The 18,400-nt window shown below is 42.2% G+C and overlaps 1 protein-coding gene across 1 annotated transcript; it reads left to right on the forward strand.

Annotated features, from left to right (window-relative positions):
• The first annotated feature begins 6,843 nt into the window (after nucleotides 1–6,843).
• Nucleotides 6,844–11,907, forward strand: LOC138873927 (uncharacterized). Its single transcript, XM_070152416.1, has 7 exons — nucleotides 6,844–7,356; nucleotides 7,863–8,009; nucleotides 8,171–8,288; nucleotides 8,625–8,878; nucleotides 9,552–9,981; nucleotides 10,192–10,583; nucleotides 11,776–11,907. The coding sequence occupies exons 1-7, from the start codon at nucleotides 6,844–6,846 to the stop codon at nucleotides 11,905–11,907; spliced, it is 1,986 nt and encodes a 661-aa protein (XP_070008517.1).
• Nucleotides 11,908–18,400: the final 6,493 nt, after the last annotated feature.

The raw sequence follows: 18,400 nt of genomic DNA on the forward strand, positions 1-18,400 counted from the left end.
AAAATTTCCCGAACTACATTGACCTGATTCCTGTTCAGCCCAGGATATGTAGGAAACCTCTGAAGCAAAGGTTCGGTCAAATCTTTTTCAAAAAATGCTTCACACGGAGTATTCGGACGGGCAAAAATCGCTCGCTTTATCTTTGCGCGAAAACCCTTCGTGTCTTCGTGCAAAGAGGGGCAGCTGTAAGCACGTGATTTTTGCTTCACGGACAATCGCTCCAAAAGAAAATAAAAACAGTGGCAAAAGGCTTCGCTGTACAATTTTTCGATCTTTCCGTGACATGTGTTGTTAGTCGTTTGTGAGTCTGTCTATTTTTGCATCTAGTCATTATCAAACAAAAAAATACAAAAAATATATGTGGCGTTAAAAGAAATTTCAAAAAAAAAAATATAAATATATGTGCATCGTCCGTCTTAGGTTGTGATTTAACTTACTTGGTATGATAATTATGTTGAAATGCCATAATGTTATTTGTTTTAATTTCATTTTTTTATTTATTTTTATTTATTTATTTAGTTATTTTTATTTTTCTTTAAGTTGGAAAACAAGAGAAAGTTGAAATCAATTTGGGCCCAGAAAAAATAAGACAAAAACGGGCCCAAAGCAACGATCTGACCCGGTCCAGACCAGGCCTGCCCAGGCACCTCCTGAAACGACGTCGTTTCGGGCAAATCAATCTGAGCCGTCCGTCCCAGCCGATCCAACGACTCAGGACCTCTTTCAGCAACCCGTTTTTAAACCCGACCCAATAACCGGTCTGACCCAACCCCTCACTTAAACCAAACGACCCCGTTTAACTGCAAAACGACCCCGTCTCATTTCTCAGCATCAGATCCAAGCCGTTGAGATCATATGATCCAACGGCTCAGATCTAAACCCCTAGACCATATATAAGCCTTCCTTTACACCCACGCCCCCTATACCAACACCCCACCCCTTCGTCCCCAAGTTCAAACCCAGACCTCCCATTAGAAACCCTAGCCGCCCTCGTCTCCCTTGCCATTAAAGCCGGCGGCATGGACGCCGGTGGCCACCTCCTGAACACCCTAGGACCACCTCACCGTCCTGAACACGAATCCACTAACCACGAGCCTCGAATCACTTCCGTTCGTCTCGAATCTTCGTTTGAAGATTTGAGTCGAACCCGGATCCATGCCAAATCATCCCATCTTCATACCAGACACTCCCTTGACCTTCCTCGTGACCAAACCAAACTTGGTTTGGTCCGAATCTACCCACAATTCCCCAAGATCCAGATCTGGAAATCCAAACTTTTGAAACACATGCACCTGGGGAACCCGGCCAGTTTTGACATGGGTTTGAGGTCTAATAGACCTTAATCAAGGTGTTCTCGTGTGAGAACACCCTGATTAAAGTTTGTTCGGCCTCAGAAGGTCGACGTTGAATCAAGTTTGGGTCTGTTCGATTTAAACATTTTCGGTAAGTTTTTCCTTTCTTTTGTGTTAGTTTTGATTAAGTGGTCCGCATGTTTCGTTGTGTTTGTTTGTTATTTCTGTTATTTTTCATCCAGATTTCTTTCATCTCTTTAAAGACCTTTTTCTTTGGTCGGTTGATTTTCTATGTGTGTATTCTTAATGTACTCTGTGATGAACATGTCCGATTAGATTGGTCGTCAAATGAATAAACTTATATAGGTTCCCAGTTATTGAACACAGAGTTGTCTGATACCCTTTAGGTCCCTAAACATATTGTTTATGTGAGCGATTGATTATTACCTGTTATAATTAGTATAGTCGACTCGATAAATATCGTCGATTAGCTTTCTATAACTAATAAATCGAATGAGCTAATAAGGTCGCATGACTAATTGAGCTTTGTCACTGACTGTATGCCCCAGCATTGTTTGAAATGGTTTGTTTGCACTATAAAACTGACTGAAAAGGTTCAGCCCAGGCAGTCTTGAGTCCGAACTTTCATCGGTTCAAAAAATGCCCTGATGCTGCAGTAGGCAGGGGCAGTAATAATCAAGGTTGACAGGGGTATTCTGGGGTGTTAAAAAAGAACAAAAAAGATTAGTATAAATGGGCTGACAAGTAGGGTACTAACTTAGGATTAAACTAATACCAATGGGGAACAAGACACAAGGGTATGGGGCTTAAAATGAATAAACAAATGAGCCCATAATTCTGGATTAAACAAAAACCAGGCGTGGGGAATAAAGGGGGCTGGCACCAAGCATGCTTAGGCATGGGCTTAAAGGGGTATGGGCAGGCTGCAAGTTGCAGCAAAAAGGGCAGCCTAGCTGCACTGAGTCATTTGGCTTATAAATAGGCCATTTGATAACTTAAATGGGGCTGGACATTTTTTTAGTCTTGAGAGAAAGAAAGAAACATAAAGAAATTTTCAGAATATTGTAACCAAACACTGTCTGAAAACTGCTTAGGAGTTCAAGTTGGCCAAGCTGTCTTTGCTAATTGTTGTTGGTTATTTGCCGAGCTGTTTGTGATTGTTGAACTGCTGGTGCTGTTATATTGAATACTCTGGTTTTCTGTTGGTTCATCATTCTGTTTCTGGGACTGCTTGTTTGTTGCTCGACCACTTGTGAGCTTCATCATTGTGGCTGGTTGTTGTTGCTGTGTTGTTGATGTTTATCTGCTGTTGCTGTATTTGCTGCATACTACTCAGCTGACCATTCTCCTTCTTCTTTTTCTTTGCTATACCAGGTACACGATTAATAGTGTCAATGTAACTTGAAAGTTGAGCATGAATATAAAAGAGAAGAGCTGAAGATGTTTATTTCATACATAGACTGTTATATTAAACTTCATGTAATGTATAATAGTTTACTTTCTTGTCTAGATACTGAAGCTAGCCTGCATGCCTAGTAGATATCAATGTGTGGTGATAGAATGTTAGTTTGTATATGTGGGTTGATAGATAAAAGTATTCCCAATGCAATAGGTTGTATCTTAGACTTTATCTAATTACGTTTAACATGTCTTTAAATGCATAAAACCGTCCATGTTAGTTAATTTCATTTCCTTTTGATAAATTGCCTCCTTATAATTGGCAAACCATTGCTTTAAAACAAACAGCGCAAGTCTGCACTTCTCAACCTCACGAAGGTCGAGCCCGAATCAAATGAACCCAGCAGGCTTTCATCAGAAAGGCAGTGGCCCAGGCCCAGCCGATACTAAGTTGGCTGGGTTTGGGCCCATAATGTCCGATTAGCTGCCCACGTGCATGGCCATGTTTTCTTATTCTGCAAAGGCACTCGGAATTCCGTTATGAATAACCTGCAAGCGTGTAATTAATTAGGACTATCTACCGTTTTCAATTGATAGAGACGAACACGACAAGAAACGTAGTTGCTATAGGATATCCTTTTAAAATAAGAACGAGATGAGCCTCGATGAAAATAAACAAAACACGCAGATGCGGGGCCCTTGTTAAATGTAAATTATTGAAGCATTTAGTTTCCAGGACGGGTTGTTTAGCAAATCTCACAACCCTCCTAAAATAACAACACGTTAGTCTCTTTAGGACACGCTTTAATAAACCTTACCTTCCTAAACTTGGGTGCACATTTATGTGACCCAAATCCAAATCTCGACGGATTCGAAATGTATTTCTAATCACGGGTACATTGATTGTGACGTGGTTCGAGATGCATGTCCATGACGTTGCAAATTCATGTTAAAAAATAAGAATGAGATGAGCCTCGCCGAATAAAATACAAATTGCGGGGCCCTCAGTAAATATTTGCTTTAAAAATTATTTGGACTTCGGGATGGACCGTTTAGTAAAATTCCACGGTCTTACCCAAATCAAACACGCTAGTCGCTTTAGGCGCGCCTTTAATAATTTAATTTCCTTGAACTCGGGTGCACATTGATGTGACCCAAATCCAAATCTCAACGGAGTCAAAGTGTGTCGACGACCACGGGTACATTGATTGTAACGTGGTTCGAGATATATTTTCATAACGTTGCAATTCTTGATAAAAGTAACGGTAAATGATAAAAGCGGTTGAAAGATAAAATTTGCACATAAGTTCATATTGTATTTAAAATCAGATAAATAAGCCAAATATAACAGTTGAGCGACCGTGCTAGAACCACGGAACTCGGGAATGCCTAACACCTTCTCCCGGGTTAACAGAATTCCTTATCCGGATTTCTGGTACGCAGACTGTAATATAGAGTCATTCTTTTCCTCGATTCGGGATTAAAATTGGTGACTTGGGACACCCTAAATCTTCCAAGTGGCGACTCTGAAATAAATAAACCAATCCCGTTTCGATTGTCCTTTAATTGGAAAAAACTCCCCTGCGCCCCCGCGGGCGCGGAAAAAGGAGGTGTGACAATAGTAATACCTGACTTGAGCCTATATTGCTTGCACAATTTTGACACCCAATTGGTCTTGAGAAAGTCAATTAGGGCAAGTTCACTCAAGCTACTGAGAGGTACAGAGTGAGTAATTTCATGCATTGGCTATATCACAATCTCTAACATAACAACTTTGTCTTAGGCTTTAGAACCCGTCAAGTATTCACCTAGGAGAAAGCCACTTCCCTAGTGCTTCTTTAACCATTTATAAAACCTTACAAGCATTCATACTTAGTTTAATTTCGCATATCATTAGCATAAAATTAGAAGTAACAAACAAACAAATATGATTGGAAGTGTAATTAAGAGCACTACATACTGCTTGTTTAGATAGGAATCCAAATCCCAAACATTCTAGCTCCCTGTGGATTCGATCCCGACCTTCTCAGATAAAAGCTCTATCGACCGCTCTTGCCACTTTGTAGTGGTGTAGGGTTGGACACGATCACTTTCTGGCGCCATTGGCGGGGAACTAACAGTTTTGGCTATCTATCTAAATAGTTTTATATATTATTTTTCTTTCCTTTTGTGTCACTAATTTGTGTGTGTCACCAAATCAGGTACAAAATGGCAGCAAACAACAACAACGCACCTCTTGGAGATCTTCCAACGAGGGAGGAGGTAGATGGAAATATTGATGATGAGGTACCTATAGTGCCTCAAGCTCAAAGGAGAGGCCGCCAGGCCAATGATAATGTTCCAGACCCTCCCCCGCCACCTCCAAGAGTGGCTCCTCGGGTGCTTCCAAGCCAAGGATATGCTAGTGCAATTGTACCACCCCGCATCCGGGCGGGCAATTTCCAAATTACAAATGTGATACTGACTTTTTTGGAGCAGCGAGGGTATTTCACAGGTGCTCCCCATCAGAATGCTTACAAACATCTTAAGGGCTTCGTGGATACCAGTTAGGGGAGCAACCAAACAAATATGTCAGAGGATGCACTTCGGTTGAGATTATTCCCCTTTTCACTTAGAGGGAAGGCTTTGGACTGGCTTGAAAGTCTTCCTAACCATTCCATCACTACTTGGGATGAGCTGGTGGATAAATTCATTGCAAAGTTTTTCTCGGTAGGTCACATGGAGACCTTGAGGGATGAAATCTTAGCTTTCAAACAGGAGCCCAACGAACCACTACATGAGATATGGGAGAGATACCGAACCATGGTAAAGGAATGTCCAAATAATGATATGACGGAGGCAATGATACAACATACATTCTACCGGGGCATTAACACAACAAATCAGTCCATAGTGAACCAACTTGCCGAGGGCAATTTCATGGACACACTGTATGATGAGGCTAATACAATATTGGATGAGATGGCTGACACGTCCTCCGCTTGGCAAAGTAGAGCCAATGTGTCACAAGGTGACCCCACGGTCATTGATTTGCACAAAGAGCTCCATGATCATGGGCAGGAAATAGCAGAACTGAAAACAACAATGAACCAGCTAGCAAAGGCACAATTATAGTAGGTTCAATCTCCACGACAAGTAAATGCTATGGAGGGTGTCAACATGTTAGTGAACAAAAGAAGACAAAGAGGTCAACAGAACCAAGGGAGTTCGGATCAATACGACCAAGATAGTGGTAGGTTCCAAGATGATGGGTATGACGAGCATAATGAAGAAGTGCAATACGTGAACAACTATCAAGGCCAAAGGGACAATTCTTCCAACCAACAACAATAGAGCCCCAAGGCAACTAGGGAAATCAACAACAACAAGGGAATAATAATTGGGGGAACAACAACAAAAATTCAAATTGGGGCAATCAGAACAATTAGGGTAATTGGAGTGGCAACAATAACTGGGGTGGAAACAATAATCAGGGTGGTTGGAACAATAGCAACCAAGGAAATTGGGGGCACGACTTTTAAAGGCCCCCAATGTATCAACGACCGAATAATCCACCTCCATTTCCATCCCAAGGTCCTAGTTCTTCCAACAATGAAATGGGGAGAATCGAAATGATGTTTGAACAGATGATGAAAAAGAATGCTGACACTAATGCACAGTTGGCATCCCACAATACTTCAATCAGAAACTTGGAGGTTCAATTAGGCCAAATCTTACAATCTTTGAATACTCGCCCTAAGGGGGCTCTACCTAGTGATACGGTAGTCAACCCGAAGGGTGGGAACAATTTCGGGCATGTAATGGCGGTAACTACAGGAAGTGGATGAGGTGATGATGTGAATGCCTCTAAACAAAAAGAAATTTTGAGTGATGAAGTTGAGTTACAAGAGGATGAGATCCCTTTGGTGGTTGAGAATGTGATTGATGAGAACGTGAATGAGGAAGTGAGGATTGATATCTAAGATACCAAGGTGGAAACTTAGAATGACATGAACCCATCTAGGGAACACGTAATAGACATGCCGGAAATGGTTGTGGCTAAAGCAAGGCCCCTTTGCCAAGGCCACCTCTACCTTATCCTCAAAGGCTTGCGAAGCATAAAAATGAGAACCAGTTTAAGAAGTTCATTGACATGATGAAGAGCTTATCAATTAATGTGTCGTTGGTGGAGGCTCTAGAACAAATGTCAGGGTACGCTAAGTTCATGAAAGACTTGGTGAAAAAGAAAAGATCCATGGATTGTGAGACCATAAATATGACCCACCAAGTTAGTGTAATAGTGTACTCAATGGCTCCGAAGTTAGAAGATTCCGACGCTTTCACCATTCCTTGCACCATTGGGAGTGCAAACTTTGCAAAAGCTCTAGGTGATTTAGGGGCAAGTATGAACTTGATGCCTTGCTCCATTTTCAAGACTTTGGGTATTGGAAAACCTAGGTCTACTTCAATGAGGTTGCAAATCGCGGATAGAACTATAAAGAGGCCGCTTGGTATTGTAGATGATGTCCTTGTTCGGGTGGACAAGTTCATTTTGCCAGCTGATTTTGTGATCTTGGATTATGAGGTTTTGATCATATTGGAAAGTTCTTTCCTTGCAACTGGGAAGGCCTTAGTTGATGTGGAAGAAGAGGAACTCACCTTTCGGGTGGGTGATGAAAAAGTGGTCTTTCATGTGTGCAAGTTAATGAAGCAGCCCAACAGTTCTGAAGTGTGCTCTTTTGTGGATCTTGTCACGGCAGTGATAGTAGATGATACTAGTGCAATGATCAATGTGGAGGACCCTCTAGAGGCGGTATTGTTGAATCTTGGTGTAAATGAGGATGAAGGTCGGGTGGAGTGTGTCAATGCTTTACAAAGAATGGGTTTTTACTCTTATGAGCCTCGGAAACTCTCTTTGGATCTTGAGAATAGGAGACTCCCCTAATAAAGCCCTCAATCGAGGAACCTCCCATGTTGGAGATGAAGTCGTTGCCTCCACACCTCAGGTATGAATTCTTAGGCCCTAGTTCAACTTTGCCAGTTATTCTTTCCTCTTGTCTTACTAACATGTAGGTAGATACCACATTGGCGGTGCTCCAAAAAAGGAAGAAGGCAATTGGATGGACTTTAGCTGATATTCGAGGAATAAGCCCCGCCTTTTATATGCACAAGATTATTCTTGAAGATGATGCAAAGCCCTCCTTGGAAAATCAAAGGAGGTTGAACGAGGCAATACAAGAAGTTGCAAAAAAGGAGGTGATCAAGTGGTTAGATGCTGGGGTTGTGTACCCCATCTCTGATAGCTCTTGGACTTCGCAGGTGCAATGTGTACCGATAAAGGGTGGTATGACCGTGGTTACTAATACGCAAAATGAGTTGATTCCTACCAGGACTGTCACCGGATGGAGGGTGTGCATGGATTACGCAAGTTGACTAAAGTGACCTGCAAGGATCACTTTCCATTGCCTTTTCTTGATCAGATGCTAGACAGACTTGTCGGGTGTGCTTTCTACTGTTTCTTGGATGGGTATTCTGGGTACAACCAAATTTTGATTGCTTTGAAAGATCAGGAGAAAACCACTTCCACTTGTCTGTATGGTACCTCTACCTTTTCTAGGATGCCATTTGGGTTGTGTAATGCACCGGCTACATTCCAGCGGTGTATGATGGCCATATTTACCGACATGGTTGAGGACATTTTGGAGGTGTTCATGGATGACTTTAGTGTTGTGGGTCACTCATTTGATGAATGTTTGAAAAATCTTGATAGGGTGTTAGTTCGTTGTGAAGAAACCAATCTTGTGCTTAATTGGGAGAAATGCCACTTTATGGTCGAGGAGGGCATAGTCCTTGGCCATAAAATTTCAAAGCACGGCATGAAGGTGGACAAAGCCAAAATTGAAGTGATCTCAAAGCTTTTTCCTCCTACCTCAGTCAAGGGGGTTAGAAGTGTTCTTGGACATGCAGGGTTCTACCGGAGATTTATCAAGGACTTTTCGAAGGTAGTGAATCCCTTGTGCAAGTTACTGGAAAAAGATGCCAAGTTCGTGTTTAATGAGGAATGCATGATAGCTTTTGAACTCCTCAAGTACAAGTTGACCACCACTCCTATTATTACCGCACCAAATTGGAGCTTACCTTTTGAGCTCATGTGTGACGTGAGTGATGTTGTGGTTGGGAGGTCCTGGGTAAAAAAGTGAATAAAATATTTCATCCGGTGTATTATGCGAGCAAGATAATGAATGATGCTTAAGTGAATTGCACGGTGACTACAAAAGAGTTGTTGGCTATTGTGTTCGCAATGGCGAAATTTCGGCCGTATCTCATGGGCGCCAAGGTCATAGTTCATACCAATCGTGCTGCACTCCAATACTTGATGACGAAGAAGGATTCCAAAGCTAGGCTGATATGATGGGTCTTGTTACTTCAAGAGTTTGATTTGGAGATTGTGGACCTGAAAGGGTGTGAAAACCAAGTGGCGGACCACTTGTCCCGCTTGGAGGAGGAGGGGAGGCCTCGTGAAGGCCTAGAGATCAATGATTCATTTCCCGATGAGCAACTCCTTTCTGTGTCGGTGAATGGTATGCCATGGTTTGCAAACATTGCTAATTTTCTTGTGACTGGTATTATCCCGTGTGAGCACTCTTATAACCAAAGGAAGAAGCTTAAACGGGATAGTTTGGACTTTTATTGGGATGAGTCATACTTGTTCAAAATCTGCACTGACGGTGCGATCCAGAGGAGGAGCAATTGAGTATCGTAGAAGCTTGTCATTCCTCCCCCTATGGTGGTCATCATGGTGGGGCGAGGTCCGCTTCGAAGGTTCTTAGTTGTGGGTTTTACTGACCAAATTTGTACAAGGATGCAAGTGAACTTGTAAAGAGATGTGATGAATGTCAAAGAGCGGGTGGAATTTCGAAGAAGGTTGAGATGCCTCTCAACACTATTCTCAAAGTTGATATTTTTGATGTGTGGGGCATTGATTTTATAGGCCCGTTTGTTAGTTCATATGGCAACACATACATTCTAGTGGCAGTTGACTATGTTTCAAAGTGGGTTGAGTCCATGGCTTTACCCAATAATGAGGCCCGGAGTGCTGTTGCGTTTCTCAGGAAGAGTATTTTTACTATGTTTGGCACTCCTCGAGCAATCATAAGTGATGGGGGGTCTCATTTTTATAATAGAGCTTTTGACACTTTACTTGCAAAGTATGGTGTCAATCACAAAGTTTCTACCCCTTATCATCCTCAGGCAAGTGGCCAAGCTGAAGTCTCAAACAGGGAAATCAAGAGTATATTGTCAAAGACGGTCAATGCAAATAGGACCAATTGGTTAAAGAAATTGGATGATGCTCTATGGTCTTATAGGACTGCTTACAAGACTTCGATTGGTATGTCTCCGTACCGGCTGGTGTTTGGAAAAGCTTGCCATTTATCGGTTGAGTTAGAGCACAAGGCCATGTGAGATTTGAGGAAGTTGGATATCGAATGGGATGTGGCAGCAAATCTTCATGTGGAGCAGCTTAATGAACTTGATGAATTTCGATTTCATGCCTACTCTAGTTCGTCCTTGTATAAGGACAAGATGAAGTACCTTCATGACAAGTATGCGCGTGGTAAGGAGTTCAAAGTGGGTGATTTAGTTCTCTTGTTCAATTCTCTGTTACTTCTATTTTCGGGAAAGCTTAAGTTGAAATGGAGTAAACCTTTTGAAGTGGTGCTTGTGACTCCTTTTGGTGCACTTGACTTGAAAAACAAAAATGGAGAGGTCTTCAAAGTTAATGGGTACAGAGTCAAACACTATCTTGGCAAGAATGATGACAGCCACGTGGTGGCACTAATCCATCTAAAGAGATTTGATGGTAACCTGTGTCGTGCTGTGACATTAAATCAGGCGCTTCTTGGGAGGCAACCCATGTGTCTCTTTTTTTTCTTTGATTTTCTTCTTAGTGTAGGATTTACTTTTGGACTAACTGGTTGTGAGATGTGTGTAGGGTTATTTTGATGCAGTGCAGGACCAAATTGGAAAAATATTGCACTCTCTGAAGTTTGGACCGCTGCCGCATTGCATATTTTGCGGTCGCAATGGCCTTATTGCGGGGGCAAAATTTCATTACGGTCTGCAGTTCTGAATGGTCAAAAATGGAGGTTCTTTGAAGTTGTCACCAGGGCCGCAATGCATTTTATGCGGTCCGTGGTGCTCTACTATGGTCGCGAAGCATTTTCTGCGGTCCACAGTGAAGTCCTTGCCAGTGCCTCTTGTGTTTAATTACCGCGGACCGCGGTGGATTTTATGCAGTCCGCAGTGGTAAGTAGCATGGGTCCCAGGTCCTTTTTCTATAAATAGGACCTCATGCCCCCATTTACACTTTTCGATCATTTGCCCTCTAAAAAGATAAAGTACTGTTCATCACTACCCTAAGTGCACAAATTCGAACACTGATTCTCAAACATCTGTATTGCATCTCATCTCTGGTACTTCAAATCTTTCCCTAGTCTTTAATTTTGTTTTATTCTCTTTCAATTTGTTAGTTCATACTTATTCTTGTTCCCTTCTTTCAATCTTAACTTAGAGTTACATAATGTTATTTAGATTAGGGTTAATTAGTCAAGCATGGTCTTTAATTACCTAGTGGGTTGATAATATGTTTATTAAATCTAAAATGCATAAAAATCGGAAACCTTAGGTCTTTGCTGCTTTGTTTTCCTACCACGACCGCAGTTGATTTTTTTGTGGTCCGCGGTACCTCTCCGCGGCCGCGATGAGTTTTCCCGCGGTCTGCAGTGGTAAACATTCAGCGAGGTTGATTTTAAGGACCATGGCCGCGGTTGATTTTTCGCAGTCTGTGGTGCCTTACCGCGGCCGCACATCATTTTTTATGGTCTGCGGTGACCTAAATCAGAGAGTGGGTAGTCTAAACCTCACTCAACTGCGGTCCGCGGTGCTATTTTATGCAGTCCGCGATGGTGCCTTTGCGACCGCGATGATTTTTATGTGGTCCGCGGTCAGCTATTTTCAGTCATACTCTTCACTATTTCTTCTGGTACTGTGATACTAACAAACTTTAACTGAATTCCACTTGCAGACAATGGTGAAATCAAGAGGCGGTAGTGACAAACAGAAAGGAAAAGGAGAGTCCTCCTGGGGCAGGGGACGAGAAATGATCAAATTGACCCCCAAGTCCGGAAAGCAATTGGGGAAACCAGGAAACAAATAAAGGCTGCAGATAGAGATGTTTCCCATTTAGAGGGAAGTGAGTATATGCCTCTCGGGAGGCATCTGAGTCTGATTCAGTGCCGGAATATGTGCCTAACTTTCCGTGGAGGTTTAGATTGAGAGATGTGCCCATACCCGGGGGCTCTCCTACTATTCAAGCTTCAGTTCAAATTTCTTCTGAGTCGTCTGAGGGCTCAGTTGAGAGCGGTGATAGTGCAGCCTCCGCTTTACCTACAGTTTCGTCACTTGGAGAGGATCCCGTGGAAGATGAGGTACCGGATTAAGAAGGAGGGGGTGTGCTCCAACCTGGGGGTGTAGAGAGAACTAGAAACCTCGAGGTGTGGAAAAGAAGATTTGTTAGTGAGATTGCTTACCACAAGTTCCGAGAGTGGTGGACCCAGAAGAAATTGATTCTTGAGCGGATATTTATTGAGAAGGACCTTCTACCTCACAACCCTAATGTGAGGAGCCAATTCAGAGAGAGACCGGGCTGGGAATATTTTACAAGCAAAGTCAAGGAGGAAAATGAGCACTTAGTCAAGGAGTTCTATGCTAATGTTGCTCACATAAAAAAGGGCACTAAAGTGACTAAGGTGCGGAATTTGATAGTGAAGTTCGATGGGAAGACAATGAATGACTACCTAGGCTTTCCAGAGGAAGATAAATCATTATACTTAGAAAAGGTAGCATTGAATGAGGCAGCCCGTCCTTGGTTGACAGAATACCTAGCACTCCCAGGCACCACCCCAGCTTGGTTGACATTAGGGGTTCAAATTCTGAGGGAAAATTTAAACTTCGATGCAAAGGGGTGGGAGACTTTCGTATGCAACAGGCTGGACCCCATTACTCATGAGAACTCTCTACCTGTCTCCCGAGCAATATTGGTGGCTTCTATCATGGCGGGGTACCCGATCACATCGGGAATGTTATGTCTAAGGTGATCACAGGGGTGGTAAATGAAGGTGATAGATCCTACCCCTTCCCAAATTTCCTGACAATGTACTTTGAGGACCAGGATGTGGAGAAAAGGAAGTTTGATGTGAAGGTGAAACCAAAGATGCCCTTTTCCTGGTACAGCCTCAAAGGTAATGACAACCCCAAAGCCAAAGATCCTAAAGGTAAAGCCACTACTTCTACTAGCCAGTCTAAATAGCCAGTAGTAATAGTCACTTCTTTTCAGCCTCCCTCAGCCACACCAGATATTGCCCCAGGACCCTCTACTGCCACTGCTCCAGATATCCCCTTATCCTCAGCTTACCTATTAACTGCCCACCGTTTGAGCCAAACCCTTGTCAGCATCGACAACTAGATGCAGGAAGCTAATTTTAAGTTGTCTGTGCTTTCTAGCTCGGTGGTAACCCAGTCCGTACCCCCACAGCCACAGGTTCCAGCTTCAGTAGAGGAGACTTTCAAGGAGCTTCTAGACAACCAGATTAAGCTCCTGGAGAACCATCAGTTGATATTGGAGGCTGTAGGTACTCATGGGAAGGCATTGAAGGAGCTAACAAAGGAGACAAAGAAGCTGAGAAAGACTCGAGCTTCAAAGGAGTCTGTGAAGGAGTTGAGGATAGAAGTGGAGAAGATTAAGGCTACTGACCATCTACCATTGGACCTACTATTGCATGAGCAGCCTCTAGCAGCTCTGGCTGAGCCGGAGCAGGAGCAGGAGATGGAGAGGGCACCAAAGAGGAGGAGAGTGATCCCACAGACGGATGATGCAGTGATAGAGTTGGAGGACCCGCAAGGAGGTTCCTCTTGCCAGCCTCAGGCCCTAGAGCAGCCTCAGGTCCTAGTGCAGGCATAGGATACCGGGATCCAGTCACAGGTTCCCGAGCAGTCACAAGACCCAGGGACCTAGACTCATGATCTCATGCAGACGGAGGATCAATAGGGAGTTTCTCTTTACTCTCTATCTTTTTCTTGAGCTATTTTTGGCTAATTAGCATTGAGGACAATGCTAGCTTTCATTGAGAGGGTAGACCTCTTTTGATGATGTTGGATTGTAAATATGATACTATTTTCGTTTTTATTATGCTTTTTCACTTTTGGTATGTATATAATTTTACTAGATTATTTCACGTTTCGTACTTTGCAACCTTGGTCTATATATAAAGTTACTTTCTGATGTATATATTCATTCCCTCTTATGTATATTCATCTAAATCCCCTATTGTACATATTCAATTAACTTTCCGCATTTTCTTTCATAGCTTCTTACTTCATTTTTGTAGCTTCTTATTTTGAGTTTTGCGTTCAATAAGCCTTTGGTTTTCTTAATGTCACGGCTCTTTCCAAAGGTGGAATTTTGTGTGAACTGGGTAGCTCTTCCCGATGATGGATGGCATGACAACCTTCTTAAGGTTTGAGTCTGTTTTCTTTTCATTTTTGTGTAAATAGTAGCTAGTGAGTAATAGTGCCCCAAGCAAAGCTTCACTTGGGCCTAATACATTTTCCTTTGATCTTATGGTCAAAAACAAATTGGTGTGTATAGGATGGTGAAAGTTGTGACCTTGAGACTCTTGTGTTGGCCGATAATCATCAAGTGATTTTTCGGGACCATTTGTGTTGCTCAAATCTTAGTTAAGGTTGTTGTGGGCCCCCGACTCTGTCTCTTTAGCAATCCTATAGCTTGTGTGGTAAGAATTTGAATTGCAAGTCCAAGTCCCATGCCATTAGTCTAGAACTTGCCTTGAATGTTTATCTAGGCAAAATCCTAAGTGTAGTTTGACTTGAGAAGTGATTATAGGCTCTCCTTGATCCGAATGATATCTTGAAAACATCCATAGCCTATCAATGATAAGATCCCTAGCCAACCCCTTTTGAGCCATAACCCTTTTTCTTTTAAAGATTATGATACAAGCCTATAACCGTTCTAAAAAGACCCTCTCTTAGCACCCGATATTTCCTTAGCACAAGGCAAAAATATTAGTTTGGGGGGAGAGACGAGGAATGCAACAAAGTGGTAAAAGGTACAAAATGAAGAAAAGGAAAAGCAGAAAGAAAATAAAAAAGTCAAAAAGAATGAACAATGTAGAAGAATTGAATGGAGTCAATAAAAGTAAAAAGAAAAATGTGTGGAAAGATTAGAAAGGAGAAAAAGGTTTGAAATAAACAAGAAAGATTGTCAGTGTATATCTCTAACCCCTAAGAAAGAACTAAATGACTTAAAATGAAGCAAATGAAGTGCTTAAGGGAAGATGAAAGACCAAATATTTCCTACCTTGAACCAAAATCCTTCATTGTATCCCACAAAAGCCCTATATGATCTTGAGTTGAATGAATCTTACATTAGTGGTGACTCACATAAGGGGTAAGCTTATGGTACTTAAAGTCGGACTTGTGACCTTTCTTTGAGAGAGATGAGTGTGTTTTCCACAATCCTCGTTCTGAGTGCTACAATCTAAAAGTGAGGTCTTGCTTAAGTAAGAGTGAGGAGTATGAGTTTGGGTTCCACAATGACCAAAGTAGTAGAAAGAGTTTCCTTGATGAGTTGAGTCAATTCTTGATGCTTTTGTGTCGCACTAAAACCATGGTGCTTAAAAGGTTGAATGTTGTAATGATTCATTTGAATTGAGGGCAATTGTTAGTCCCAATTGACGCTAGATGAAGTCACTTTAGGTCAGCTGAATTTTCTTAGTTTTATTCTTAAGGAGGTGGGACTTATTTTGTTTGCTTGAGGACAAGCAAAAGCTTAAGTTTGGGGGAGTTGATAACTAGGGATTCTAGTCTATTTTATACTCCTTTTTGCTTGAGTTTTGGATTAAAAATGTATACAAGTAGTCCCGAAAGCTTACATTTGTGCTTGTTTGTAGTGTTTGGTAAAAAAATGACAAGGAAGTCAAAACCAGCTCAAAAAAGAGTGAAACTTGCTCATGTAGTAAGAACAAGTCAAAGCCATGCTACAGCAGTAAATCCACCGCAGTAGCAATAGACCCACCGTGATCACAGTATATTTGTTTCGGTCCGCAGTGGAAAAGATCAGAGAGATGCAATTTTGGAAGCTCAAGCAATGTGGTCCGCGGTAGATTCTCCGCTGCCGCAGTAGTCTCATCGCGGCTGCAATCTATTTGTTGTGGTCCGCGGAGAGGGGATTCAGAGAGCTGGGAGTTTGGAAGTTTCAAAACACCGCGGTTCGCGATCTATTTTATGTGGTCCGCAGTAAAGCCACCGCGGTCGTGGTGCATTTTATGCAGTCCGTGGTGGCCAGATTCAGAGACCAAAACTTGAAGCCAAAAAGCCTCACCGCAGCCGCAGTCCATTTCTTGTGGACCGCGGTACCTCCGTCAGGGGAATTTTTGTCCAGAAAATTTGGCCTTGTATAAATACTTCTTTTTCAGATTTTTAGGGTATCTTTATCTTAGTAGAGCACATGAACGGCGATTTTAGTCTATTTTGAGTAATCTGTAGCTAGTTTAACATTGAATCTTCAAATATTAGTTTGTAATCATATTATATGGGTTATTCTTCATCTAAATATCTAATTTCTTCCATTATTATGAGTAGCTAGACCCATTAGCTAGGGTTGTGGTTCAACCCTAGTGTGGATATTTGATGAGTCTTTTGTTTTAAGGCTTAGATGTTTATGGGTGGTTGATATTTGGACTTATTTGTGTTTTTCATGTTGAATTTGTGGTTGTAAACACTAAGTTGTGTCTTTTTGGACTTGGTCTCTTCTTGAGAAAGAGAGCTTGAGTCTAGAAAAATCAGTCCAACAAGGAATTGGGGTGTATTCAAGAGATTGATAGCCCCAATAAACGGGTTAAATCTAGAGATAGTAATACTCGACTTGAGCCTATATTGCTTGCACAATTTTGACACCCAATGGTCTTGAGAAAGTCAATTAGGGCAAGGTCACTCAAGCTACCGAGAGGTATAAAGTGAGTAGTTTCATACATTGTCTATATCGCAATCCCCAACGTAACAACTTTGCCTTAGGCTTTTGAACCCGTCAAGTATTCACCTAGGAGAAAGCCACTTTCATAGTGTCTCTTTAACCATTTAGAAAACCTTACAAGCATTCATACTTGTTTAGTTTCGCATATCATTAGCATAAAATTAAATGTAACAAACAAACAAATATGATTGGAAGTGTAATTAAGAGCACTATGCATTGCTAGTTTAGATAGGAATCCAAATCTCAAACATTCTAGCTCTCTGTGGATTTGATCTCGACCTTCTCGGGTAAAAAGTGCATCGATCGCTCTTGCCACTTTATAGTGGTGTAGGGTTGGACACAATAAGAAATTAGCAGGTACGATATTGAATATCTACCCCGAACCACCATCAAATCTCAAATTTTGGCAGACTTTGTGGTCGTCTTTATGCCGACCCTAATACCCGAGGTCGAAAGAGAATTCTTACTAAACTCGGGGACTTCCTCGGGAATCTAGACCCTCTTTATGGACGGTGCCTTGAACGCAAAAGGGTCGGGATATGGCATCGTATTGAAGCCACCATCAGGTAATGCATTTAGGCAATCTATTAGGACTGTAAAGTTGACTAACAACGAGGCCGAGTATGAGACCATGATTGCAGGTCTTGAACTAGCCAAAAGCTTGGGAAGAGGTGATCGAAGCTAAGTGTGACTCCCTCTTGGTGGTGAACCGAGTTAATGGGACATTTGAGGTTAGAGAGGAACGAATGCAAAGATACCTGGATAAACTGCAGGTAACGTTACATCGATTCAAGGAGTTGACTCTAAAACATGTACCTATGGATCAAAATAGCGAGGTCGATGCTTTTGTTAACTTGGGATCATTGGTAGATGATGATGAGTTCAACTGGGGGGCAGTCGTACAACTCATGAGATCGGTAGTGGAGGAAGGCCACACCGAGATAAACTCAACGAGCCTAACTTGGGACTGGAAAAATAAATATATAGAGTATCTGAAGATTGGAAAATTGCCTTCAGATCCTAAGGAATCGAGAACTCCGTGCACGAAGGCAGCCTGGTTCAGCTTGTCTGAGGACGGTACCTTGTTCCAAAGAATTTTCGATGGCCCACTCGCAATATGTTTAGGACCAGGAGACACCGAGTATGTTTTGAGGGTAGTCCATGAAGGCACCTGCGGAAATCATTCGAGCACCGATTCGTTAGTTCGAAAAATAATCGGAGCAGGCTACTATTGGGTCGACATGGAAAAAGACGCGAGGGAGTTCATAAGAAAATGCGACGAATGTCAAAGGCATGCTTTAATGATTCACCAGCCCGGGGAGATGCTACATTGGTTCTTGTCACCTTGGTCGTTCATGAAATAGGGGATGTACATCATCGCCCCCTTCCATGGGCACTCGGTAAGGCTGAAGTTATATTGTTTATGACCGACTATTTTTTTCTAAATGTGTGGAAGCCCAGGAATTTGAGAAAGTCAGGGAGAAGGAAGTCATCGATTTCATCTAGGACCACATAATATGTCGGTTTGGAATTCCAGCCGAGATCGTGTGCGACAATGGAAAGCAGTTCATCGGCAGTAAAATAAGCAAGTTTCAAAGAC

Source organism: Nicotiana sylvestris, chromosome 7 (genome assembly GCF_000393655.2).
Source record: "Nicotiana sylvestris chromosome 7, ASM39365v2, whole genome shotgun sequence".
Taxonomy (NCBI): domain Eukaryota; kingdom Viridiplantae; phylum Streptophyta; class Magnoliopsida; order Solanales; family Solanaceae; genus Nicotiana; species Nicotiana sylvestris.